Source organism: Erithacus rubecula (assembly GCF_903797595.1).
Source record: "Erithacus rubecula genome assembly, chromosome: 8".
Classification (NCBI taxonomy): Eukaryota; Metazoa; Chordata; class Aves; order Passeriformes; family Muscicapidae; genus Erithacus; species Erithacus rubecula.
In genome coordinates, this window is record NC_136659.1 from 12,264,148 (window position 1) to 12,291,102 (window position 26,955).

Here is a 26,955-nt window from a genome sequence, read left to right on the forward strand (position 1 = left end):
CATACAGATATATATCTATTTTTCAGAACATTCTAACAGCCATCAGAACTTTCAGACTGCAGCTTACCCAAATACTTACAGCCAGGGGCTTTACAACAGACAGGACTGTAGTAAGGGTTGAGCCTGACAGGTACTTCTGGAAATGTTCTAGTTTATCTCCCCCCAAGGAGGCTCAGCTGAAGCATGCTATGTTTGGAAAATCTTCAGGCATGGGCACTCCAGTCTCTCTGTGCAGCCTGTTCCAGCATCTGACCACCTTCACAGTGAAAGGGGTTTTTTGCCCTATGTTTAAATTGGATCTGGTACCTTTCACCATGAGGAGAGTCTGTTGCTGGCTAACTCTTCAGCAGATGACACAAAACATGCACAGAAGTCATTAAGAGTGCATGTCAGCACCACTATGCCTGTATTATGAAGAAAAAAATCAGCATTGTCCTGAATTAAGGAAATCTGGAGGAGATTCTTCATCCCCTATTTTTATCTTTTACTGCAGAAGATGAACCACAGGAGAATCCGATGGAACACATTAGCTACTCCACCCTCAAAGTATGTCATGCTGCTGGGAGACAGCTTAAGATCTTTATGCTGCACAGGGGAACACATTTCCTCCTCTTTGCTTACAATGCCATGAAGTAAAATAATCCTTGCTCAAGGCTGAAATCATGCCTAGTGATGCAAGTGGGATTTCCCCTCAAAGTGCATTATGCCTCAGAACAATTCACTCCAGCTCTAAAGGAAAAGACCTTCCATTAACAAATCATCAGTGCAGCTACATGTGTGAATAAATTAACTAACTGGAACACTCTCCTCGCAACACATAATCCTGTCAGCTCTGCCCTCTCCTGATCATAACTGGAAAAGCAACATATTACACACCTGATTAACAAAGCTAAGTGTCCTTAAAGGCTCCTCAAAAGACACTTCACATGTGACACTGTCTCCAGGTCACAAAGACATTCAAATATCATTATGGATATGTATCAACATGACCATGGTATATACTACACCTACTAAAAACAGGTTAAATATTGATTAAGCTTCCTAAGGAAGGCAGATGTTGATTGATGCAGAGAATACCAAGCAAAAAAAGTAAGAAAGAAGAGCCAAGGAGAGAAAAGCAGCAGACAGGAGATAAACTCCAAGCCATTGCCAAGGGTACATACGAGAGCAGGTGCACAGCATCAGCGTGCTGCTTGATGTAGTGCTGCCGGTACTTGGAGAAGTCGTGGAGCATCTGCAGAGGGTCAGGGTGAATATTAATGCGGTCTCTGTCTGTCCAAGTCTCCACAGCAACCAGCACCACCCTGGTGTTCAGCTGCTCCTTGTATATCTGAGGGCAGAGACAGGACAGGCACAGGAGTAGAACACTGGGTCAAACATGCACAGTTAGCCAGTAAGAGTAAAGCGGAAGGACAAGAGGGATAAAGCAGGAGGAAAACATGGGCAAACAATTAGCTGGCAATGCCTTGAATTTCCTAAAAGCTGATATTCTGATCAAATTAAATTTTTAAATTTTATTAAATTTTAATTTAGAAGGAAAAAAAAAAAGCAACCCTTGTTGTTCTTTTTTTTTAAACACTCCATTTTCTTCAAAATCTCATGGCAAATAACTTTGCCAGTGAGTTTTGCAGAAAATCTGTGCAAAAATCAGCAAAGAAGAAGATATGTAAAGGTACATAGGGTGATCTCAAAAAGAAAATAATGATTTCAAAGAGCAGCCAAAGACAATTTTAAAGTTGAGATTAAATAATTTCTCTGTTTTCTATTAAATCCAAATTTTAGTTAATGCTTGATTTACATTTATATATTATAATCACTTAATTCTCATGTTGCTTGAGTAGAATTAAGGAAAAATACTGATTTTGCTATAAATTTTATTGTTACTGTAGCAATAGACATGGAAACAATAATCAGGCATTAATAACAAAACAGTTTTAAAATATGTATTTTAACATTGTGCACGATACTTTATTCTGACATTAAACTGCTGCTGTCTTTAGGTTCAGTTCAGAAAATGTCAAATTTTATTAACTAAGGTTATGCAGAATTCACAGATCTACAAAAGATTCATTCCTTATTCACCCTGACCAGAAACCCAGTTTTGTATCAGGGCAGCATCATCTTTATTAAAAAGTCAATGTATAATATTTGGCTTAGGGGAAAAAAAAATGCAACCAAAAAGCTTAAAGACAAGAGACAGGAACCAGCTAAGCTCAGTTTTGTCCAAGACCTTTGAAGAAAAAGAGTATTAGCATGCTTCAATCTCAGGGAGACAGGCTGAGAATATACATAGAAAATGGTTTACAACGTAAAAAAACCCACTGAAATTAAACTGCCTGAAATGACATAGAGGTGGATCAATAAAGACTTTACTTCTGTTTACTGAGAGGAAAACTGTATTTCCTGAAGCAAACAGCAACAAAAGAATGGAAGAGGGGGCAGAGAACCTGAAGGCCTCTGAAAGCCAATATCCTTTTCCCAATAAATCAGTAAGAAATATAGCCCACATCCTATGGACACAAGGGAATAACAAGGCAGAAAATCCTGTTGGTTTTCATGCTTTATTTAAAGAAAGAGCCATTAAAATGACATTTTGTAGGATGTCTATGAAGGGACTGAATTCTAGAATGAAGCTTCTGCATACACACAGATAAAAATGGAAAAAAACCAGACATAATAGAGAAAGAAAAGATAGATGAAATAACTTCTGTTAAAATGCAGAAGAAAGAGAAAGGAATAATTATCAGATGAAGAAAAAATAAAGATGCCACCTTTTCTTTGGGTACGTCCAATATAAGTTGCAGAAATATTACAATTATTTACATTTTTATCTGCTGTAATAACTTTTCTTTTGGCTACTGGCATTTTCAGGTCATTACAGAAAAATATTCCAAAACACTCCGGGTATTTAATGTGTTAGAAATACATTCACCTGCATTTTCAATATACATCCAGTACACTTTTTATATAAGAACAAATATTGCATTATTTTCTCTGAGCCAAACAATCTGTTGGCAATGTTTTGCACTGAATCATATGACACAGTTCCACTGGTATCAATAAGGTCAAATGGAAAAGGAACTCAGAATCAGCATTTGGTAGCCTTTGTTCATCCCTGCTAGAAAATCTGTTTTCACTGCAGACAGAGCTCTGAAACGTGTGATCATTACATGTATATCAAAAAGAGGGGGGGGGGAAACCCCAAATTAATTTTACCACAAATACTGCTTTTAGTTTATATACTGTATGCAAAATTGTTTTAAATTTAGCACAGATACTAGTATGGTATCTGTGTCAGTTCCATCCATTTATAGTGTACTATAGTGGCATTTTATTTTTTTTTAAGCTATAAATAGAGATTTATAAAGCAGATTTTTTTTACTCACAATCACCTTTTCTCCCAATAGATATATGTATAGCTTGTGAGCCACACTTGCAGTTTCAATCAAATTAAAGCTCATTCTTAATTGGTTATAGGTCCTGAAATCATCCCTGCCAAGGGCAAACCCTGACGCTGCAAGCTTTAAGAAAAATGCCACAGATAATCTAGTACTTTCTTAAACGTTCACCCCAGGCTATTCTTCTGCAGAGGAACTACAAGTGCACTTTAAAGTGTAACAGATTTGGTGCTAAAGTAGAAGTCAGTGAATCAGTTTTCAGAAGAAACATTGATACTTACAGCATCTACAAGGTTTACCACAGACTTTGCAAAATTGTTTGTGTATGCAGTTGAAGAACGGTGCCTTTTGAACTAAAAGAAGAAAAAGTAGAACACAATGAGAACCTAAATATTTATTACTAATTCTTTAGTTTACAGTGTTATTTTAAGAAAGAGTAAGGGGAAAACTCAAAAAGCATTTCAAATCACAGCCTATATCTCATATTCAAGAATTCCTGAAAAAAAAGGAAGCTGTGTATGTTGTGCAGCTTTTCCCAACTGTAAAAGGAGCATTTAACCACAAGAAATACTGTACTTATAATCAGAGTTCAAATGTTTCAGACAAAATTACAGGTAAACATGAGCTCAAAATTGAGAGGATGCTTTACCCACTAGAACTGCTTAACCTGATGAGTTACATATCAGACTGTAGTAGCCACATTCCATCACTTTAATTATAAGACATGGAGATGAAGCATTTACCACTTATTCTATGCACAGCTCTTTGCAAAGGCCTCCTTTTCTACAATAGCACAATACTTTTGTGACATGTAGCAGTATAGGAAAAGACAAAATGAAAGAGGGAGTGCATGGTAAAAGTAAATATGTTTATGTAAACAAAAAGTAAATATGTTTTAAATATGTGTTTGAACATGAAAAAAGTCAGCTGAGTATCTTGAATTCTAAGTTCAATTTTTTTTTTTTTAGACCTAGAGGAACTGTATTACAAGTTCTGATTCATATTATCTGTGCATGTTATTACAATGATTCAATGTCTTTCTGCATCCTGTCTCACAAGTCCCTTCTGTTCCAAGTCAAATTTTTTAAAGATGCAGCTATGGTATCTGAACATGAACCCATATTACTTTCAAGAAACTGTAAAATTATAAACCAAGATTACGTTACACAGTATGATTTGCAGATAGGAAAAATAGGTCTTCAAAATTTCACAGAAAATGAGCATGAAATTACTTTGAACAGGAGAAAAAAAGCCTTTATAAAAAACTTACTGATTTCAACTACTGGTTAAAAGCATCAAGTGTCATTGCCTCACAGTGTCCCATGAAAGTGCCAGTTATTCTCTCTATGAAACACAGTATTTACAGAGAGGCCTTGGAAGAAGGGACTCTTCTCTGAGCAGTGGAGTAGCTGCTATTAGGTATGGTGTAGTAGGTGCCTAGGATGTACACTGGGAGGAGCTTTATACCATCGACTGCTCCCCAGAGCACAAAGACAATGGGGAAGAGGGAAAGGGTGGCTCTGGCTTTTTGTTTTGAGCCAATCCCAAACCTTTTCAGAAGTGGAAAGGTAAAATAATATGCTTTGGAAAATATTCTTGGTTTTCATGAAAGAATTAAAATGCAATATCAATAGCAATATACCACATAATGTGGTTAAACACAGATCCTAAAATAAATCAACCTAAACCAGTAAAAAAATGCAGCAACCTAATTAAATGTGTTGAGATCTTTTTATTGCTAGAGGAAAGGAAATGTTGTGAAAATACACAGTAATAACCAGTTAACACAATGATCAAGGAGGTTTAAGATACTGTTCCAACTAAGACCTTTGCTGCAGGGGAAACCTGCCCTCTCCTGGTAAGCAGAAAACCTTGAAAGCACATGTAGTGAGCTCCCAGACTGGCAGGCTGTGACTCCTAACTGTGAACACTTCCCTAAGGTTATCCATTTCATTCTTTGAAAATAATTATTATCTGCTTCTTAGTCACTGAAAACTATGAAGCAAAAAACCTTGTGCTCTAAAGTTCTAACAAATCAAGCATGATAAGAGACAACAGAGTCTGTAATAAGTGTAGTGAGCACCTTCAAGATGGTCTACAATACAAGAGGCCAGGGGAAAGCAATAGACACAGGAATATTTTCTCTGCACAAGGAACACCAAGCATAGACATCAGACAAGGCAACAAAATGCCCATAACTTCAGTTACTGTGCCCCACTGCTAAGCAACCAACACCTGAACACTCTTAGAGTAACTTCCTACCAGGTGGCTTTACAAATGGAAACAGCTCAAGAAATTCCTGTCCTACTTTTTCCATCCATTCAAATTCCCTCCATAGTGCTAAATTAAGACATATAAAATACAGGTTATGTTTGCCCAGACTACTTCTATGATTTATTAGACAGGGGAGGGTACATTATCTGTCTATTCAGCACTGGAACAGATATGAATTACTGCATCCTGTTCTGATATCTTCTATTTCTTGCTCCTAAATATCATCCTTCAGTGTTGATAACAGAGCCCACAACTCCATAAAGCACTGGGAAACTTGCAGCAGGGTAAGAGACATAAAAAGCTCTTTACTTGCAAATAAAATCAGTGAAAACTATTGTATCAGCAGAATTTGATTTTAAAAAAGAGAGTCTTGCTTACAACAAATGTCACTTAGTCTGATTTTTTCCAGTCATCCCTCAAGACAAAAAGGGGAAAAATTGGACTTGCTTCCCTCATGCATTTTGGGCTTTTTTAACGACAAACACTTTCTGAATCAAACAAACAACTTACCTTGCACTCCATTATCACTCCTATTTATAAGTATGAAATAGCCATGAAGAACAATTAGAATTTTGTCTACAGGTTTTGCTGCATTAAAATTTAAATTAGTAAAACTAAACTCAAAGTAACAAATTCTGACCTCTTTCTATATAACTTCAAAGATGGGATGTAATGTGTTTGTACTGAACAGAAATGTTTTGCTCCTTTACTTTGCTGGTTATTGGCATATTAATTTATCCATATGATACCAAAGTGTTCCAGATTAATTTTAAATACTGCCTCAGAAAATCTTAGGTAACATTAAGCTTCATTAGGTATTATGGCCTACAGTGTGTACAAATGTTAATAGCTGCCAATAAATAAAATTCTGGACTCAAAAGTAGCTGATGCAGAATAGTGCTGTACATTAGCCTACAAATGAAAGGTATGTCAATAACCAAAAGGAAGGTTACCACTGAATTGATATACTTACCATTTTATGGTCATTTACTATCATGAGCTCCAGATATTTCATTTCTTCAAAGACACCACGAGATAACTGATGAATTAAAGAAATTCTTTGAGAAATCACAAAGATCTAGTGATTTTCAAAAATAACTGCAGCTGATTTTTATTATACATACATATTAAATATGTATTGTTTAGGATATGTAAACCAGCACACAACTGGGTGAGAAATGCAAGTAGGGTAAAGACTCAAGTAACAGACACTGGCTGAGAATCTCAGACACATCACTAAGAAAGTTCAGGGTCTACTCTTTTTGCTTCAGTGCAGACACCACCACTGCTTCCCTCCTCCTTTCATTATGTACTACTCACCACAGATTTAATGAGGAAGGAAGTGACTAGAAACATAAGCACCCTTAAAAATATGGTGTGGATTGTGCAATTCAGTGAAGAAATACAGAATAATCCCCTTTAACTCAGTTATTCCCCTGATACATATGCATGAGAAAATCATGAGGACTGCCCACTTATGTTCTCCCAGTAACCCAGTTCTGGGTGTCCTCATTTGAATTTTTGATTTAATCACACAACTTAATGAGCCGAGTGACAAAAAGTCAGATATCTACAAAGTAGCAAGAGTTCACTCAAAATTATTCTTCATTCTCAAGTGGACAAAAAAAATAAAAAAAATTTAAGTAATTTCCACTACTAAATTTTGAAGAAAAGTCTTATTTTCTCAATTGATAATTGTATCATGTTACAATATTAAGCTTCTAAAAATGCTTGTTTCCTGAAGCCTATGTTCTCTTGACCTTAAAGAAAACAGAAAGGAGTGAGTTTGGGTTTATAAATGGTCTTAACTCAGAGTCACATTCTACTTACTGCTCTCTTTCTTCTCCTTCTCCTCAGCCACTGCAGTTCAGACAGAAAGGGCCATTCAGAACTAGAGTCAGTCTCTGCAAAAATTACAATTTAAGAATCTCATGGCATTATTTTAAACTGCTTATGTACACTGTCCAAACCAAAAGTAGATTAAGATCACCAAAATTATAATCACCCTTGCTAATCAAAAGTTCATTTTTAAAAATACATAAGGTGTCTCAAAACTCATGTAATTCAGAAATATTAAAGCATGCAAGGAGAGGTGAAGAAATTATAACCTGGACTTAGAATATACACTTTCTTCCATCTCATTGCCTCAGTAACATTAACACCACTGATTAAATTCAATGATTTTCAGAGGAAAGCTAAATACATTCTGTGGATGAAAATCTTACAGCTGCCTTCTGAAAAGCCTATATTCCATTGCAATGATTGTAAAAAAAGGCAGCTAAACAAGTAAACACAATATCTTCTAAATAATTGGCAATTTTATAAATGCTGCTAGCCTAATATTCAAATTTTCCAAGTTTTCCAATAATATGATTATTGCCAATATTTAAAAACTCATAAGCAAAAACATACCAAAGTCCTGCGACTGCTTGGAGGCTTGTGTTCCATAAGTTCTTTGGATGATGTGTGGCCTACTTTTACTTTCCTAAATAGAAAAATTGTGAAATTGTGAAATTTTCTTCTAATTAATAACATCAAGTGAAAAATCTGGCATTTTTCCCAGTATTTATAATTTTTATTATTTTTTCTATAAAATGCAAGCAACTATAGTACCATTTTGGGATAGTACTAATTTGAAGCAATCTATTTTCAATCCTGAGCAACCATAGAGCCTCTCTGCTTCAGCAAATTGACTAGTCTACAAAATAAGTATCACAGATGTCTCTCAGATTACCTTTAAAAAATTCTTTAAAAGCCTTAATATTAAAGAACACAGATCCCTTATTCCAATAAATCAAACTTGAATGTCTGCATCTGGTTGAAATCTTCCTTCCACAGATGAAAAGCGACTACTACTATTTATGAAAACATCCTATCTAATTGTATCTAATTGCAGCAAATTGCAAGAAACCAATCAATATACTACCCTTAAGAGGATCCTTTCATCCTCTTTTATTGGTGTATTCCACACTTAAAAAGGACAAGATTTTTAATGCCTATTTTCTTTAGAAGTCTGACATACCCCAAATTATCACATTTGAGTCTCTACTCTGGAAAACAACTTTCTTTCGTAACACCTCCTCTGCAGAACCTGTCAAAACAAGCAATTTTTTTCAAAGGGTAGGTTGTTACTGTTCTGTAACTTCCATATGAAATACACAGCACACTGAAGGACAATACTGAATTTATTTGCTAGACTTTGGGGTGGAAGGAGAGGGGGTTTTATATAGTATCTGCTATAGTTAAGATTAATCAAGCTGAATAAAGGACATGCTGAAGGCTGTGTTCAAGATATTTATTTGTGTACTGCAATTAAAAAATGAGCCTCTGAAAGCTCTCTGTAGCTCTATTACTTCCAGTAGTTCTGAGAAAAGTATGCATCTCATCTGTTTTCTTATTTAGAGTTCAACTTGAAACCTTGAATTGGCAAATAGTATCTGACTTCTATAACCAGCACTTTTGCTCTACTTACAATTTTTACTGAAATATCACTCAGAGAGATATCCTGGTTTCCTTTGTTCACCCAAGCAAAAAAACAGTTTAGCCAAATTTTCTTTTTCTGTGTATAAACATAATCTCCATGAATTTACAGTGCCTGTGTTGTCATATTTTAGAACTGCAACCTCTATGAACGTGCTACATCACAGACACACAGCATGCATTGTTGTTTTGGGAAGATTGACTGTTAGATGTAATATTTCCCCATGTCTCTGAAGTTTCATTTGTAGCTCAATAATTGACTGTCCAAATGATACCGAGTCCTCTGAATGCTGATCCAGTTTCTTTGACAGTATCAGCCAATGATTTTAGAGATTTTAATTCAGATTAATTTCAGCTTTGTTTGTTGGGTCTCCAGCATTAGTTATTCGTCACATACTATATATATCCTGTCATATATATATTAGAGCAAGACAAACTTGAGAACTGTGGCACAGCATCTGCAATATATCCTACAGACCAAGCAGGACACAAACTTTAAAAATTCTCTGTCTTAATGTTGCAAAATCATTTCACTGAAAATCATTCAAATTTTTTAATCACTCAGAAGTTAGAAATATACCTAGTTTTACTACTGTGTGTGAAATTGTCAGCTGTGTTAACAACTAAAGTTTTAGGAATTGTTAGACACATGCAATACAAAAATAATATCAAAACACTTGCACAAGTGCAGTCCTATATGCTGATCCAGCATAATCTTGTACTTGAATATGCTGGATCACAATCATTTAAGCTATACAATGATCACTAACTTAAGACATACAAAGTTTAAGATACCCAGATGTAATTATCTACTTAATTATACTTTTTGTGGCATCATGGCTAAGAGCAATCTGATGCAACTATTTAGAGAGGAATGTATAAATTACTTCTAGAGATTCTTGCAATAAATTTATAAACACTTTCTGTTGTAATCCACTATCCTAGATGTATGGGAAATGGTTTATCCCAACATCCCTGTAAATGTCCCATGGTCTGACCCTTCTGCTTTGCTATTACCCTATTGACAGGATGCCAATTCTCCCCCTGCCCCCTTCCCTGACCCTAGAAAAAGATCAGTATTCCCTAACCTCACTCTCTTTCGCTCCTGTACGCCATCATGAAATAAACCTCGAATCCCCAGGAGGGGCAAAGAGCCTCTTTTTAATCTTTTACTCTGTCCTTGCAGGGGCCTGGCTGCTTCTTAGAAACTGACCTAGTCTGGGGCCAGCAAGAAGCCTCAGCATCCCTGCAAAGTTTCAAGTGCTAGAGCAAATTGATAAACACTTTTTGACAGTCTATAACCATGTGCTATGGAAAACAGTTTTATTTGTCTGTTCCCAGTGTTGAAACAATGAATAGCAAATAGCAAATGAAAGATTAAAGAAAAGCAGAGAAAAATTGTAAGTAAATCATAATTATGCATTTGCCACCTTAAACAAATTCAAATCAACTGTTTTAAAATACTATTCATTTTCATAGGAATGCATGAGACATAACACTTAACAAATTATTCTAATACCTTTATTTGCTATTCCTTGAGCACTCTCCCAAACCAAATAAATTAGATAAAAATAAACTTACTGCAGTGTGGGTCAGATCCATTGGTTCTATCAAGTACAAGTAAGTACTATCTTCAAACATGCCACTAGAACATGGAGAAAAAGAAGTGATATTTAGGATTACAAGGCAATAGGTTTGACTCCAGGATATGAATTTTGATAAGACAAAACCAAACTTAGGGTTGAAAAACTGACCAATATTAAATATATATTCATTACTACCACATGTAGCTAAAGCTAAGATTAGGGAATTTTTAAGATATCTGGCACATTTGAATGTACTAGCACTAAATGTAATGACAATGCAATGATAAAATATCAAAAGGAGTAAAGATTTGACCTTGGAAAAAGGAAGTCCTATGACACACCCTGAGCATGCAAAATACAATCAAAAGCTGAGTTGCACTTAGCAGTAACTAATGCTGGTTTCTTGCATTTTTTCCTTATATAATCTAACAAAAAGATCCATTTTCCTATGACAGAATCATACATGAATACTGAGCATGCAAACTGCTGAAATATAATTCTTGTTTATCCTTTACCATACTAAGTCATCTGGGGAAATATTTACCTGCACTTACTGTATTCAAATGTTTCATGAGACAGCATCAAAACACTAATTCCAATGATATTAAGAAAAATTTCGAAACATCAAAAAATGTTCAAGTCTGTGATTCAGTTCAGTAGTGTTTCAGTTCCTCCCATATTAAGAGATGATATTCAAGAATAATTATTAGTTACAGCCTTATTTAAAAAATGAGAACATGCACTTACTGAAGTCCATTACAAGTTGAAAGAGCAACTTTGGAGTCCTTCACACCTCTGATATTTCCATGGTAGTAACAATGCTCTCCCCCCTAATAATTTTTAAAAACAAACAATCACACACACAAAATTATCCTGATTTATTGACTGTTGCTTAAAATTAATGCCCAAAACCACCTAAGAGTAACAACACACGTTTACCTCATTTATGCACTTGTCTTTACTGTCTATCTGCAATAAGCTCAATTAAAATAAAAATAAAAACTATTCTCAAAAAAATTTATTAAAAACCCTGAAGTGTGATTGTCTCTGAGCCGTTGTTTGAAAACCTACTATTTATCATAAAAATATTTTTAATTCTTGTGTCATGTCATCTGAACTCCAATATGCATATTAAACCCTTCTTTGTGCAATTACTATAAACTCGAGAAGGTACCAAAAATGTAAATGCTTTGTCTATGACAGCAGTATTTCCATTTTGCCCCTTATTTAATGAGTTACTCAGATTCTGATTTAAATTCCTTACAGACTACTGTGTATAATTAAATCAAAGTACTTCACAGAAAGTAATCATTCTGTGTTTATCCTTCCATCAGTGAGAATGCATAAAACATGCTTTTTAACAGCTAAATTTGATTATGTTTCTCACAGAAAGCATTTCAAGTTTTTTTTTTCTTTAAAGATGATCATCTGAGTAAAGAAATTGCTGTTTGTTCTTCAGTCATTTTTGTAATTAACTATCTCTTTCTAGAAAATACAGTACTTTTCATTGAGATCTCACTTCTTCAGATCCACATCAGGAAACAAAACAACCTTTTACTTAGGTATAAAAAGTATTACAAGACATTGCAAAAGACCAGGATACAGTCCTTATTTGACCTTGTACACAAATTGTGTGGGGTTTTGGTGTCTTTTTACTATCTATAATGAAGCCTTTCACAATTAACATGACCTCAGGAGCTCTATTATTGCTTCTAATAAAGCAATTCAGAAAACATCCCCTAGGAAGTTTGGATCAAGTTACTGCAGCATGCAAAGGTAGCCCATTTGCTGAGTCTGAAGTTCCAATATAATTTTCCAGTCACACTCATGATTCAGCAACCGCAGTGCTCAATGCTAGTGCTGCAGCTGACAATTGCATGAGCTTGTCTAAATACCAAAGGGAATTGTTTTCTTGCATCATTTAGCATTTTTGTCTATTCTGCAGAATACTGAGTCTTAATGGAACAACTTCCTTTGTATGTAACATAAAACTATTTTTCTTCTTCAGTGGAAGAAAACAAAACACATATTTCGGGAATTATGTTGCAATGGAATTGTTTAATTCTGCCCTAATCTGCTATGCATTGTTTTATTTGAGATTCTCTACAGCAAGGGCAAAATAATAAACCAGACATCTAATACTTGCACAAACAACAGTCTGGACTTTCTCAAGACATGAGTACAACCAGAATGCTTGCTTCACTCCACTCTAAATACAGATATAATTCACACATAATAAGTTTGCAAGAAATATTTTGGCATTTCTACCAAATACAAAAAAGTAATTTCCTGCAAATGTAGATTATAACTTTCCTAGGAATCTTCCAGTCCTCATCTTCTTGCTACAAACAAACAAAAAGACTGATCTGGTTCCCTTAGGGCTGAACTACCTTGCAGAACTTTAATCTGGCTTTGGATCAATAGCCTATGGCACTGAATTCAATTTGGGAGCTAGTCAAACAAAATTAATTGAATGTCTAGCAATATGCTGATTTTGTAATAACTCCAGAGGTTAAGGTTTCCATTCTCTTTCATTTTCTGTTTCATGACTGTATAATTCTTACAAACAAAAATCACTGCAAGACTTTTGGGTTTGTTTAAATGTCTTACATTATCATTATTCTTTCTCCTTGCACTTTGTGCTAAGGACACATAAATAATTAATGAAGAGTAATCTGATGGTGACTTCAACCCCTCCACCTCCAATATTTTACATGATGTAATTGTCCTGGCAGTAATGGATCATCTTCACTACTGCCACCTGCAAATACCTACTCCCTACCCCAAAACACAGCATTTCTTTTTTGTACATTCCTCTTGTATTACTGAGATATCCATAAACGATGAGATCACAGTTACCTTCTATCTGTGGAAAAACACTTCTGAAGTTTTCAAGTCTTGCAAAACATTTTTTCTCTTTTTTAAAAAACATTTTATTGGCATTGTTCCCTCAGAAAGACAATTTAAGAATACAATACCTTAGAAAATTTTGGTTTTCCATCTTCATAGTGAATCTCCACATAATTGGAAGATAGTAAGTCACTGTCAAAAAAAGGATAAAGATGAGAAAAATCTGAATACTCCTTCTATTGCTAGGGGTAGGTATGGGGATTTTCGTTAGCATTTTTTCAAAGTATTTTTATTTTCCTTGTACATTAGTTTTAAAAAAATCAAGCAACTTGTGTTCAGTAGATGGTTTGATGGTACACTGGAAGTGAGAGTGCAGTACAGAAAGGGGAATTTCATTCTGCAATCTAATTCCTTGTATTTTAGCTTTACAATTAGATTACCAGACTTCTAAATATGCAAAAAAAAAAAAAAAAAAAAAAAAATCCCTTGCCTTTAGAACCTTCCTTGCTGACAGCGAATATATTTTAATTCATCATTCATCACCATTTTCAAATAGGTTTTACATTTTGCCTAAAAGTGTAAATAGAGTATGTAAGACTGAAAAAAAGAAATACACCATTGTTAGGAAGACAAGAGTGTATAATCACTTTCACAAACTGCAAATACTCCGGTTTTTTTTTCCAAAAGCATTAATGTGCCTCAAAAGAAAACACACAATATAGAACTCAAAACACACTCCAATATTACCCTTTTTCTTATTTTCACTTTTTATTTTCAGATACTTTTCTCACTCTTATTTTCTTCCTAATTCTGTCAAGAAAAATTTCTGAAGCATAAAAATGTGCAATTTACAGGTTAGGTTTTTTGTCTTTTTTTTTTTTCCCTCAACTAACCTTAGCCAGTCTGTACACATCCTGCAACAACCTCAGTGCCCCATTAACATTTTACCCTGTCACAATCAGGGTTGCAGCATAATGCCCAGGAAGAGCAAAGCAATTAAAGATGTTAACTGGCCCCACTAAATATGCAAGATAAGCATTTTACTTAATGTGATCCAGAATTTTTTGCATTTTTGAAGCCTCTAATGTACACTTACAACCAAAAATAAAAAATTAAAATCATTAAAGGGTCTGATACTGGTACATATACCAAAACAAAAGTATAATTACCACAAATAAATAAACATCATTATGGATTATACAAGTCTGTTGTGGCAAAATAGCTCTGGTGGGAATTCCTGACTAAAACCAAGCTATGATAATGGGTATCTCAGATTAGGCTATTAGCAATCCTGATTACATTTTAACTCTGGGACTCCTGGCCCATCAAATCAGTTCTTCATGCCATATTTATCAGGCACTGCACTTGTTACAGAGAATCCTGCAGAAGTCAGCTAGGTTCTCTTGGAAGTCCTTTCTCATGAAACACACAGCACACTGGTCACTCTGGGCCTGCAAAACCAATGCTACTAGCCCTGAAGAATTACTGAAGTTTAATCATTTGCATTAAACATCATTGTTGAAGGCATTATTATTTTTTTTTTTTAAAGTGCAGATTTTAAAAACTCAGTTGCATGAAATCATTTTAACTTTCCCTATTTGTGTCATAGTAAGCTATAAACTTTCTGAAGAAAATAAAAATGCTGTATAAATAGTGCTTGACTACAGTACAAATATTCATTTCTTCAGTGTGGCAAGACTGAAGATTCTAATAAGGCATACATACACAAAATAAAGTTTAGTGTTGATAACATCCTTTTATTCTTTGCATTTTTCACACTTTTTATGAAGCATAAAAACTACTGTTCTCAGCAGGGGATGTTACAGACAAGGCTACAGTAACTGACATAAGTAAGAAAACTGAAAACTGTAATTACAAGTATTAAAAAAATTACTCAGGATGATTAAACACAGGAACTGTGCTCAAATGATAGGGCCCTGACCAGATTCCAACTTTTACAGACACTTCTGCTCCAATTCACAAAGACCATTTGGTTGCCTCAAATTTCCTCCGAATTCCTGGATTGGCACTTATTTACCTGTTGCCAAATTAAGCTCACACTTTCATACCTTTTTTTTTGCCCTCTTCTAGTCTTACATAACTGATCTCAGAACGTCTTTCTATACTATCTAGTGCTTTTTGCATCTCATAAGACTTGCAGTAAGTGATTTATCACTGTGTGTACTGACTCACAACTAACTATAGTTTAATTACAACATTTCTCTCCAATTTATCCTATTTTGCGTGACATAAGAGCTGCCCAAAATTTCATTAGTCTGCCCTTTGCAGAATCTTGCCAGAGTTTAGTATTCTTTAGCTTCTCATTACTTCCAATCTGCCAAGGAATTCCCAGTTGGGTAGTGTCCAAATACAGTATCACACATGTTAGTATATCTAACATAGAATACTTATGATGGAAAACACCTATATGTATATACAGAGATATTACAAGTATGCAGACAGAGTTTTCCAGTAGCCTCTACACTTTTCTTATTGCTGATTTTTCAACAAGTGTTGGGTCTGTGTGGCACAGTTTTGGTACTGGGTGGGCTATAGGAGTGGCTCTCTGAGAAGCTGCTTGGAGCTTCCCTCATGTCCAACAGAGTTGGTGCCAGCCAGCTCCAAGATGGACCTTTGGGATCTGCAGGACACAAGGCACATCAATGAAATTATCCATGCTGAACGAATTTCCTCCAAAGAAAATTAAGGCCTGCTGTTTGTGATATCCTTCCCAAACACCATACTATAACCAAAATGCAACTTTAATTTGTGAAGCACCCTTTTAGCAAATGTAACACAGTATCCACCAACTAGAAGGTGGAGTAGAAAAATCTTTTAAAAGACTTTTGGATTTCACAAAATTGTTTCTCATGCAAGGCTGGACCAGAGTGTTTATCACTAGTATCTGGTCATTATTATGTTTTTAAGTTTGCCACATATAATCACCAAGGTCATGCAAAGGCATTTTTCTCTTAGTATTTCCCTCAAGACAGCAAGCATTTTGAACATTCCATTGAAAAAAAAACCCAGTCAGCTGTTCCTTGAACTGTATGCTTCTATTTTGACAAGCACCTGATTTTTTTCAGGTACCTTGTATCACTTTTTCTTATTTCAAGTATCCACCTACACTAGCAAAACATTCAAAAGAACACCTTGCTTGCAATCATTGAGAAAGACAGGAAAGGTAAGGAAGTTTGGTCTACATTTTGCTAAAACTCCAGGAATAACAACAGATGTAAAAATATACAGAAAACTGCTACTGCAAATTTCCCCTGCAAAACTTTTCATGTTATTAATGCTGACAAATCTGACAAAAGACATAAGAAAGTATTAAAGGGAAAAGAAAAAAAAAAAGCTTAACCAAAATAACTTTCAAACGTTTTTTCCTACACAAAAGACACACACAGACAAGCACTGCAACTTCACCAGGAGGTGTGATGGGCTTCTTTATGTAAGTGGCATCAAAAAGAAAGTCCTAGAATACACTGATTAAGAGCTCATGTAGAAGTGCAATTGCCTGAGGAGTGAGGCACAGAACTCATGCATAAAGTAGGAGTCTCCACAGCACAAAATAACTCTTCTTCCTTCATAAACATCTACAAAACGCCTAAATTTACCTCTGAAAGGCAAAGTGTCATGAAATACATTTGCATCTCATCTACACTGGACTGTGTTTTGACACCTTGATCCATTTTGAGCCATTCGCATTTTGCTTAGAGCAGAAATGCATCCAGTGCAGCAAATTTGTTTTTCAATACGGTGAGCACCAGAAACAGCACAAGCTTTAACTGAAGTAATTGTCAGTCATGATCACACCAGACAAAAGTCTATTTAGGTTGTGACACATTAGCGTGATCGTTTACAATGAACACATCAAGTTGCAACATGTTGAATGACAAAATAATTTGTCTGCTGTCCTTTTCTACAGTTCCTTCCTCCCTGCCTTGTTTATCTTTGATAGTTGTTCTTATTAAGCTGTCTTGCTCCCTGGCTCTTCTGTGTTACATTGAAAATCTAAAATAAGCAGCAAAGAGATATGCCATTCCCTGTAGCTCCTACTTTTGAAGGCATAGGCCAGCTGTTAAAGCGAGCAGCAGATGCTTTCTGAAGAACTCACATCCACTTCCCTGGCACATACTTCATTGCTGATGTTTTTATTAGCACAAGAGCTGCAGGGTAAAAAGTGGCTTACCTCAGCTGGCATCTAACTATCCTGATGAAGAGAATTGATTTGGGTAGGAAAAGGCTATGAAATGACTAAAAAAATATCTCATATACAAGTAAGCAAATTAGCTTCCAGCAACCTAGTAGAGAGCTTGCAGAAAATCACAGTTCAGCAAGCACTGCCTTTCTTGCATACTTCTTAAATTATACTAACCTATTACCAGGCAATCATTTATTAACTATTCTGAACTGTTTCAAGCTCAGTACCAGTGTCTGAGCAATCTAGTTTAGTTGAATTATTTGACAGAACACCCATCAGATGTTTTTGTCCATTTGACAGATATAGTTTAGTAGCACATAAAGATGGGGAAAACAAAGAGACCTTCCTGCAGTATTTTTTAAAGACAATCAAAGCTTTGTCATCTAATGCAATGCCCATCTAGAGCCTTGTTTATATTAACAGTTTCAATTATATTCACAAGTTTTGTTGAACTCACAGTTCTTATGGGAATTTATTAAATTTCTAGCATGCATTTACATTAGTCTTTACTTGGTTGTTGTCTTTGAAGCTGCTCTGATGGGAGTGTCTCCAAGGAATAAATATACGGCCAATATTCATTATTTTTTTAGAACAGAGCAAGGCTTTACTAATTTATATCATCTTGAAAGAGCTTAATCAGAACATGATACTGTGGATCAAGCAATTTTGTTTACAAGTAATTTGCAGAAACAACTGATGATGCAAATGTACAGGTTAACTTTTTCATAACTATGGAATCAAAGGAAGTCCTCTCTCCTGCTATTAATGGCATAATTGATTCTGTAACAGCAAACAGCACACTCATCTAAAAAAAAATCACTCCTTGCATGGTCTTGTTATTGTCACTTTGTTTTCCTTCATTAGTCTTTGAGGTAGAAAAAAAGGATGATCTAACCACAAATTTACAAACTGAAATTACCTAGGTGATCCTCAAATGGGGAATAGGTCTTCAAAAAGACTGACAGGGAAAGCATGTAATAGAATGATTTAGAATGGTGCAGAAAATGCTGCATATTTATTTTCTGGATCAGTCTGTCCCTCTCAGTGCAAGAAACCCTGAGTCAGTTCAAGGGAGCTGAGGAAACAAATTAATGATCTTTTCTCTAGCTGTGTCCTGAAGCCCTCCCTCTGAGAATGGAATATGCTGTATTTTGAAGGCAGCAGTTTGAAGAGTTCTTCAGAATATTAACAGTATGTTGGTCAGTTTCCACCATATTTTTGTTTATCATCATGCTGAAGATTACACACTTTTAAAAGTGCTGTGCACAAGGATATGAAGACACAAACAGCTAGACAATATTACAGAACATGAGTTCTATGCCATGGAAAACACTTCAGTGCAAATTGTTATGTCAGAAGTTTCCTAGAAGAACAATTGACAAAACAAAAATTTCATTTAAACAACTGTTCAAATTTACTCAATATTGCTTTTCAATTGATCCATTTTCTTTCTTCATCAGCTTGGAGAACCTATCATTAAGAACTTTATTAACCTGTAGTGTAAGATTGAGGGCTGCCACCCATCTTTGCCAGAATGGTCTCATCGGATGATAACCATATTTTCTAAAGCTTCTTTCATTTAAAGGAAGGTTTTTAGATACAAGAGAAACTTCTTTCTTCTGCTCTTAAGCACTTCACTGAATGTCACAGATATTCTGATTCTTTATGGTAACACTCATGTTCAAAACAACTCTTCCCATGAAGAAAAAATCCAGCCAGACGTGGGTTTTTTTCCATTATTATTTTATTTCTAATACCAAAAGAGAGTAGAATAAACTTAGTTATACTTACAGAGAGCTGACTGGAGCACCTCCAAATCAGGTTAACAACTATAGCAAAATGAGAGGTACATTCCAGCAAACTTAAAGTTTATTTTGGTTCCCTTAATCCATGCTTCCATGTTGAACCATACTGTGCAACCTTAGCTCTGTCATTGAATCAAGGTAAATTCAGTTACAGAGGCTCCTTGGGGCTTGTTTGATGAACTCAATCATACACCATGCATACACAGGCTTTATATTAGCTCCAAATGCAAAGATCTCAGCCTGCCAACAAAACAATCTGAGATGCTAGGAATTCACTTCAACATAAAGATCTCACTATTGGCAAACCTGGACCATAACAGAAAACAACTGAAACACCTACTGAAGTGGAAAGACAACATTCTTCACCATTACCATGGTACAGGGTTACATGTGGGAATAAGAAATAGGATACATCAAGGCAGACAGCTGGTAAGTATGTTGTCTGACAGCAAACATGCTACCCATGCAGCAATCTTTAGGAAGTTTCTCAGCACCCAGTAATCTGTTGACACCAGGATGCCATAAATCACTGCTAGTATAATTGTTTACAATGGCTCCCAGTAGATTTCTTTTCTGTAAGATCTTCCAATTATTTAGTTCCTGTAAACAGTTTAATATGTACTGCATCCTGTAACAAAATTTACTTTTTAATTATTTTTGTGAGAAGCGACTTCTTTCAAACTTCCTCGTGCATTTGACACCAGAAATTGTTATATGGGAGGGAGAAGGCAACATCCTCATTCTGCCACATGGAATTTTACAGTGTTGTCATATTGCTACAGATGTGTATTTGTTTCCCCTTGTTGACCCTAACAATCCACCAAACTAATGGATGTGGATGCATCTCAGCTGACAGATATTCAAAAACTCTTCAGCTGGATGAGACATCCACACTTAATTAAATCTGGGATCAGCAGTGCACAGAATGAAGCTTTCACTCCCCAAGCGTTTTGACAAGTGGTACTTTGTACAAGGACATGTGGTGATAGGACAAAGAGGAATTACTTCAAACTGAAAAAGTACAGATTTAGATATAAGGAAGAACCTCTTCACTGTGAGGGTGGTGAGAGATTTTCACATCTGCCTCTAAGACTTGGCACATGAAGTGCCCACTGAGACAAATGATAATTTTTAATATGTTGTCTCCAGCTCTGGGAGTAAAGCCCTGTTTTTTACAGCAGAGAAATTAAAGACTGCCACTTACACATTGCTGTAAAATCCTTACACTGAGTTCCCTGCACTTCATCTCCAACAAGTTTTTTAAAGTCAACTAGAGTTTAACTTCTCAGAGTATTATTAGCAGATTTAATTTAGTTTATGTATCTTATACGAACCATTTAATATTCTAAATGTGTGTTTATTTAAGAAAATGCCATAAATACTTAAAGTTTCTTTCTGAAAAACTGTGAATAGCTTTCCCATTTTCATTAAAAAAGAAATATGAAAAAACCCCAGGAAGTAAGTAGTTTCTCAAATAATTCAGTTACTATCCTACTGTTTGTTAAATTAGGCTAACATTGTAACCTCCTCTGGGACCATTCTCAAGTTAATTCAGTCCTACAGAAACATACACCACAAAGAATAAACACCAATTATAAGGTTTAAACTATTAGATAAAATCTGCTGTTATGTTGGCTGCACTTCTCAAAAGAAACTGACTTTCCACCACAGCCATCATATTTTAATGTCTTAGATTGTTAAGTCACGTTATGGTTAAATGAAGTTGGGTTGGGTTTTTTCAACTCATGTCAAAGATGGCAAATATTTTTTCTATGATATCTTCATTGAAAAGAAGTCAATTTTCCTGGAAACAGAGTTTCCTGGAAAGATGGACTTCTACAGAGGAAAGAACAACCAAAAAAATACAGGCTTATTTTGGTGATTTTTTTTCCTCTCCTACCCCAAGAATCATAAATTTTGAGGCAAATTATCAGTAGGAAGGGAGAGAAATTTTTGTCTTTGGGTTATATCTTCTGTTTCTGTCCATATTAGTTAACTAGCTCCCTATTCTTGGATGTGTCTCAGTCACCACAGTCCCAGTGGGTGAAGGTTCCAGTATAGCCTCAGCCCCCTGTGCTGGTGGAGACCTCTTTATTTAGAGGCTGGTACTAGACCATAGCTGCAAACTACAGCCAACAGCCAGAAAATACAGCCAACTTCCCTCCTTGCTAAAAAAGCTGCAAGTAGACATTTTTAATTAAATGCTTTTGGTAGTTCTGCTCTTTAAGGTGTTTTAGTACACCAGAAGATAAAGCCTGCTACCATTAAATAGGACATTAAGAGTAACCTGCAAAAACTCTTCTCTTTCAGTAGAAGAGGAGCAAGTTAAAAAGCTTTTACATGTTGCTGGAAATTAGATCATTAAAAACTAATTTGCTAGCACCTTGCAAACATATGTTTGTGTAAATAATGCATCAATATAAAATAAGAAACTGGTCAGATATACTAGCATCACTGATTACTCAAATACAATGTTACAACATTTGAGAACAAAAGTGAACTTACTGAAATACGTGAAACTTTAAAAGGCTTTTTATATAAATTGTGTTTTATGACAATGCTACGTGTTACTCATTGCATAGGAAATTTATTGAGTTTGGGCAGACAATCACAGCTGAACTGTATGTACTGCACTACAATCTTCCATTTATGTACTAGGGATATTAACCAGAAACACTATTTAATCCACTACAGATTATAAAAGTTATTACTTTTTACATCAAGTTATTTCCACAATCAACATACCTACAATTATTATACATCATCATAACTGGTACCACACTCAGAGCCTGCAGCTAGTCAAACAGTTGAGTGTAGCAAGGGGCAAGATGTCTAAATCTTCAGAGTAACCCACCTTGCTAAGGAGTTCAAAACTGTGTTCTTTTTACCCAAGTCTACTTATCAGAAAAAGCTACCAAAAATCACCTTAGGATAACAAATTATATTTCACCTGGTTTAGACTGTGTGCAACTGCACAGTTGTTACACATTCAAGCTCCAGACAAATCTTACATATCAATAGTCTCTGCACGCTGGATTCAAGGGCTTGAGGCTTACATTCCTTTCAAGATGTTTGTGCCATTGCATCATGGCAAGATGGAAAAACAAAGTAAAATGTTCTAGTTAAATGCTCCATAAAATTTCAGACTGCCACCTCTTCTTACAAACTCTCAACAGTTATTAATGAAATTGAATATCCAATTTTCTTCATTTAATTGTCAGGTGTGAAAAAAGAGCATCTGCAACATAGAAGGTAGGCAATCACACAGTTTCTGGCAGAAGTAAAGAAAACTAGAACCCAGAATCTGTTTCTATGTAACAACCATCCTCAGCTTTAATTACTTGTAGACCATTCAAAAACAACATAGGAACAAAACAAAAATGCATAGAATATTCTGCATCCACTTATACAGTGCCAGTGGCATTAACTCACCTTAGAACAACTGATACAAAAATGTATGTATCATATACAAGGGTATTACCAACTGTTCTGCCTTTGCTTCTGACTAGACATTAGCAGTTCCAGTATACCAACTAAAATCCAGCATAGTAGCAAAATGCTGCTTTTTGCAGAACACATAAAAATAACTGAAACACACAAATGGGTATTTTTCAAATCATTGTCTACAGGTATTTATAATTTATGTTACAAGTTTTATGACTTACAGTTTTAGAGTATTATGTCCAGTCAAAAACTAGGACAGATTTTTGATGTTCATTTTCTGGAGCAGAACTAGATAAAGAGTCAAACATTTATGACTTAACAACCACTAAAGAAGCTAGGAGAAAACCTAATGTATAAAGAGGCAAGCAACAGGGATACCAGTAAGGCATCTGAACACACTGTACCTTATACACAGGCAGTAAGAACACTCCTGATATCACAAGAGCAGAACTTCAACTAAGGTGCACAACAAGTAAGCTCCTTCTCTCTTTTTTGAGTAATAGGCACTGCATTTCTTGATTGCTGAGAAAACAGCCACAATTCGAAAAAATCTGTACATTTACTTATGAACTGTTTGTTGTTAAAAATAAGCAAGGACAAACAGCAGAACTGGACAATGGGTAATATTGCCAGGATATGGGGAATGTCAATGGGTTTGTGATTTTACTTGGATAATAGCCATTCAGCATGAGACTTGAACAGGAAATGCAACAAAACCCAAATCCTAATGAACAGGAGATAAGAGTTCTGGTCTTCATTATTATCTCTGTTAGGCCACTGACCGACGGGCCATGGAAGGAGCCACTCAGGCATGGTCTTGAAGAGGTTCAGCCAGAACTTTAGAACAGATAAGAAGTGGTAAACAACATAATTTGTCTCCTGGGAAGGAACAAACTTATCTCAGGATGTCTGCTCAGACTTGTGGATATGTGCAATCATTTTTATGGAACATTCAGGGAGCGTGCCAAGGGTAGAGAAGGTGAATCAGGACACAGCGTGTCGAAAAATGGAGACAAAGTGGCCTAAAAAGGAGTCACTAGTGTAAGCTGCAAAATAGTTGACTTGCTTGGCACAGCTCTGCACTTGATCACTGCTGTCTGTCTTGCGTTAAATCCTATTTGTAATACTCCCTTTATGACCTTGCTCTCTATTCTGCATGGGTGAGATCTGTAAGGAAACCTGAGAGTCAATCAACAACTATAGGGAGACCTGTATCTGGAAAGACTCAGGCCTAAAAGACTAACCACATAGGAGACTTCAAGACTAGACATCAATACTGAAAGAACTTAAAGCCTATGTTAACATTTGTGTCAGTGAATGCTGGCCTGCCCATGAATCAGGAAAGGGCTGGTGTACCTTTCACCAGCAAACTTCAAATTCTTATCGGCTGTGGAAGAATTTTATGAGCCTGTTTTCTTCTTATTCCCCTAAATGCTGTCTGCATGTTTACATGGTGCCAGTAAAGGCAATGCTTTTTCTTTGTCAGTGTCTGTGTGACCAGCCATACCCTACATACAGTGCCATCTTGGGATTGTATGCTCCATCCCACTACTCACTGGATATGCAGACAGGAGCAGTGGAAAGCAGACCAAGAGGAGGAATTCCCTGCAGCTTAGAGGGCACTAAATATCAGTTCCCTTCACAAATATGTCATGACCTTCCACTGGAATTACTATGCACAGATCCAACCCTCATAAAACAACACAGTCTTGCACTACACTATAATTTTTCCAGAGCCTAGAGAACACCCAGTTATCTTCAAGCTCTCTTTGTCCATTAATTCTGTGCAACATTCCCAGCCCTTGCACTAATTCATCATTTACCAGACACTTGAGACTTCACATAACATTTTGAAAGATGAAAATGCAAGAGTAACCTAAATTCAAAATTATGCATGGATGAAGAAAAATGTTTCCAGATCACCTTTACAGCAAAATACCTGATAATTAGCAGCCAAGAAGCAAAAAAAGCAAATACAAATTTTGCAGATTTTATAAAGCCATAACTTGCTGCTTTCAAAAGCCATTAGATTTAATAAATTTTCATATTTATCCCCAAGAAAATTTCCCTTATATGTTTAAGATCAAATAAAGACCTCATATGAACCTCAAGACCACAGAAATGCTTTTTAAAATCAGTATGCAATTGTTTCTGTAAATTTGTTTCTACTTTTTTAAGCATGCTCAGTCTCAAGGGCCATAGAAGGGGAAAATGTGCTTTTGAGCACTGCATTTTACTGTCCAGTATTTAGTAAGAATTTTATACTTCTACCTTATTCTTAAACTTTCAGTGGCAAAAAAAAAAAAAAAGGTCATAACAATTCTTAGAGAAATCATAGTTCCATACCTTCAGAAGTAATATAAAAGCATGTGGGATATAAACAACTAAACCACCACTGCCCTGTATTACAAGTCAGTTCTTCTAGACCAAACAATTTTATATAACTGTGTGTCTTACAGATAAAAAGATTCTAGCTGCACCTCTCAGGACAGTCATGCCATTAGGATTCCCATCTCATTAGGAACTTCATGACTGTAGTGGCAATAGCATGATTTCCAGATCATTAAAGATGAGCCATTCATACAAGTATTTACAGTATTCTTACACATTGACTTGAGCAACTAAAACATCTCATGATAATTCATCAATTAGCTAAAAAAAAAAAAAAAGCACAAGAAAATCCACAGTTGCAAACACTACGAGTACTGGGATTTCCCCATCAATCACAATTTATTTTACCATGAACAATTAAATTTTAAGGATATCTACTTTATGGGTGTCAGCAACAGTTACTGGTACCTTACATAAAACATGTAAAGTGTTGTTTTGTATTAATAAACTCGGATAACAGCATCTTTTTTTAATACATCTTGAAATATTATATGCCCTGACCTTGTACTGTAAGTTTATAAGAGCAGGAGCAAAAGAAACCTCTAATCATGCACTTACTTATTCAGTGTGAGGTCAAGGATGAATTTAGAACCAAAGGCCTCAATCTGGAAACTTGCCTGGGCCAGATGTACAGCCTGTAAACAGAAATACACAGTTGTCAAAATATTCACTAAGTTTTATATACAACAAATGTGACTGTGAAAAACGAATTTATGGAAAACATGCTTATTTTCATCAGTCCCATGGTCATATGAAAACTTCTGCCCTTGTACCAAACCCTGATTCAAAAGGATTTTCCTTTTTAAAAGGAAGCACATGGTACTGAAAACATGCTCTCAAATACACACTCATCCCTCACAAAAAAAAAAAAAAAAAAAAAAAAAAAAAAAAACAACAGAAAAAAGTTTCATACAAATGTCTGTATTTTGCCATAGCCAGATGGCTATGTAACAAAAGCATAAGTAATGTAGTATACTGTTATTTTGATTAAATTTCTGCAATCGTTCCCTTTAAAAGGCTGAAATCATTAAAGCATTGGTAATACACACTTTCAAATATGAAAATCATGGCAAGGCTCATATTACACATTATGAAGAACTCCTTCAAAGTAATCCCTTCACAATTAATGGCTTTGTACTTGGCATTTTAGCTGAACCAGTATAAAGAATATTGATGCTGGTGAACATACAACAAATCAACAATAGCTTGTCTTGCATAGGGAGTTAAGTTTAACTTCAGGATATTTAGTTCTTGTCAGATAAATTATATTTTTTATTTTTATCTAATTATACTCTTTATTTTTATCTATACTGTAATAACTGTAGCCAAAGACATTTAAAGCATGCTTGTCTGTTTTCTAGAAAAATGGGGAGATAAGAGATGATCCAAGAATTTATTTTTGTGAAGACGCTGTTCCAACAGGGTTGAAGAGATTAGATCTGAATTTCATAGTATCTTTCCTGATAATGCTTTAATCAAATCATGCTTACTTATACACTAATTTGATACAGTATTAATAATTA

At 35.4% G+C, this 26,955-nt stretch overlaps 1 protein-coding gene across 6 annotated transcripts in view; it reads right to left on the reverse strand.

Moving 5' to 3' along the window:
- Positions 1-26,955, reverse strand: part of ADAM23 (ADAM metallopeptidase domain 23) — a 70,138-nt gene that overhangs the window by 33,215 nt on the left and 9,968 nt on the right. For all 6 annotated transcript variants that reach the window (XR_013774961.1, XM_079311480.1, XM_079311478.1 and 3 more), the window contains exons 3-11: positions 25,991-26,067; positions 13,717-13,780; positions 11,486-11,568; positions 10,734-10,797; positions 8,085-8,157; positions 7,503-7,576; positions 6,646-6,711; positions 3,680-3,751; positions 1,164-1,330 (exon numbers count right to left, since the gene is read on the reverse strand). Coding sequence is in view for 5 of the 6 variants with exons in the window: in XM_079311480.1 (XP_079167606.1) it covers positions 1,164-1,330; positions 3,680-3,751; positions 6,646-6,711; positions 7,503-7,576; positions 8,085-8,157; positions 10,734-10,797; positions 11,486-11,568; positions 13,717-13,780; positions 25,991-26,067 (740 nt within the window). In the remaining variant the exon portion in view is untranslated. The remainder of the gene's footprint in view (positions 1-1,163; positions 1,331-3,679; positions 3,752-6,645; positions 6,712-7,502; positions 7,577-8,084; positions 8,158-10,733; positions 10,798-11,485; positions 11,569-13,716; positions 13,781-25,990; positions 26,068-26,955) is intronic.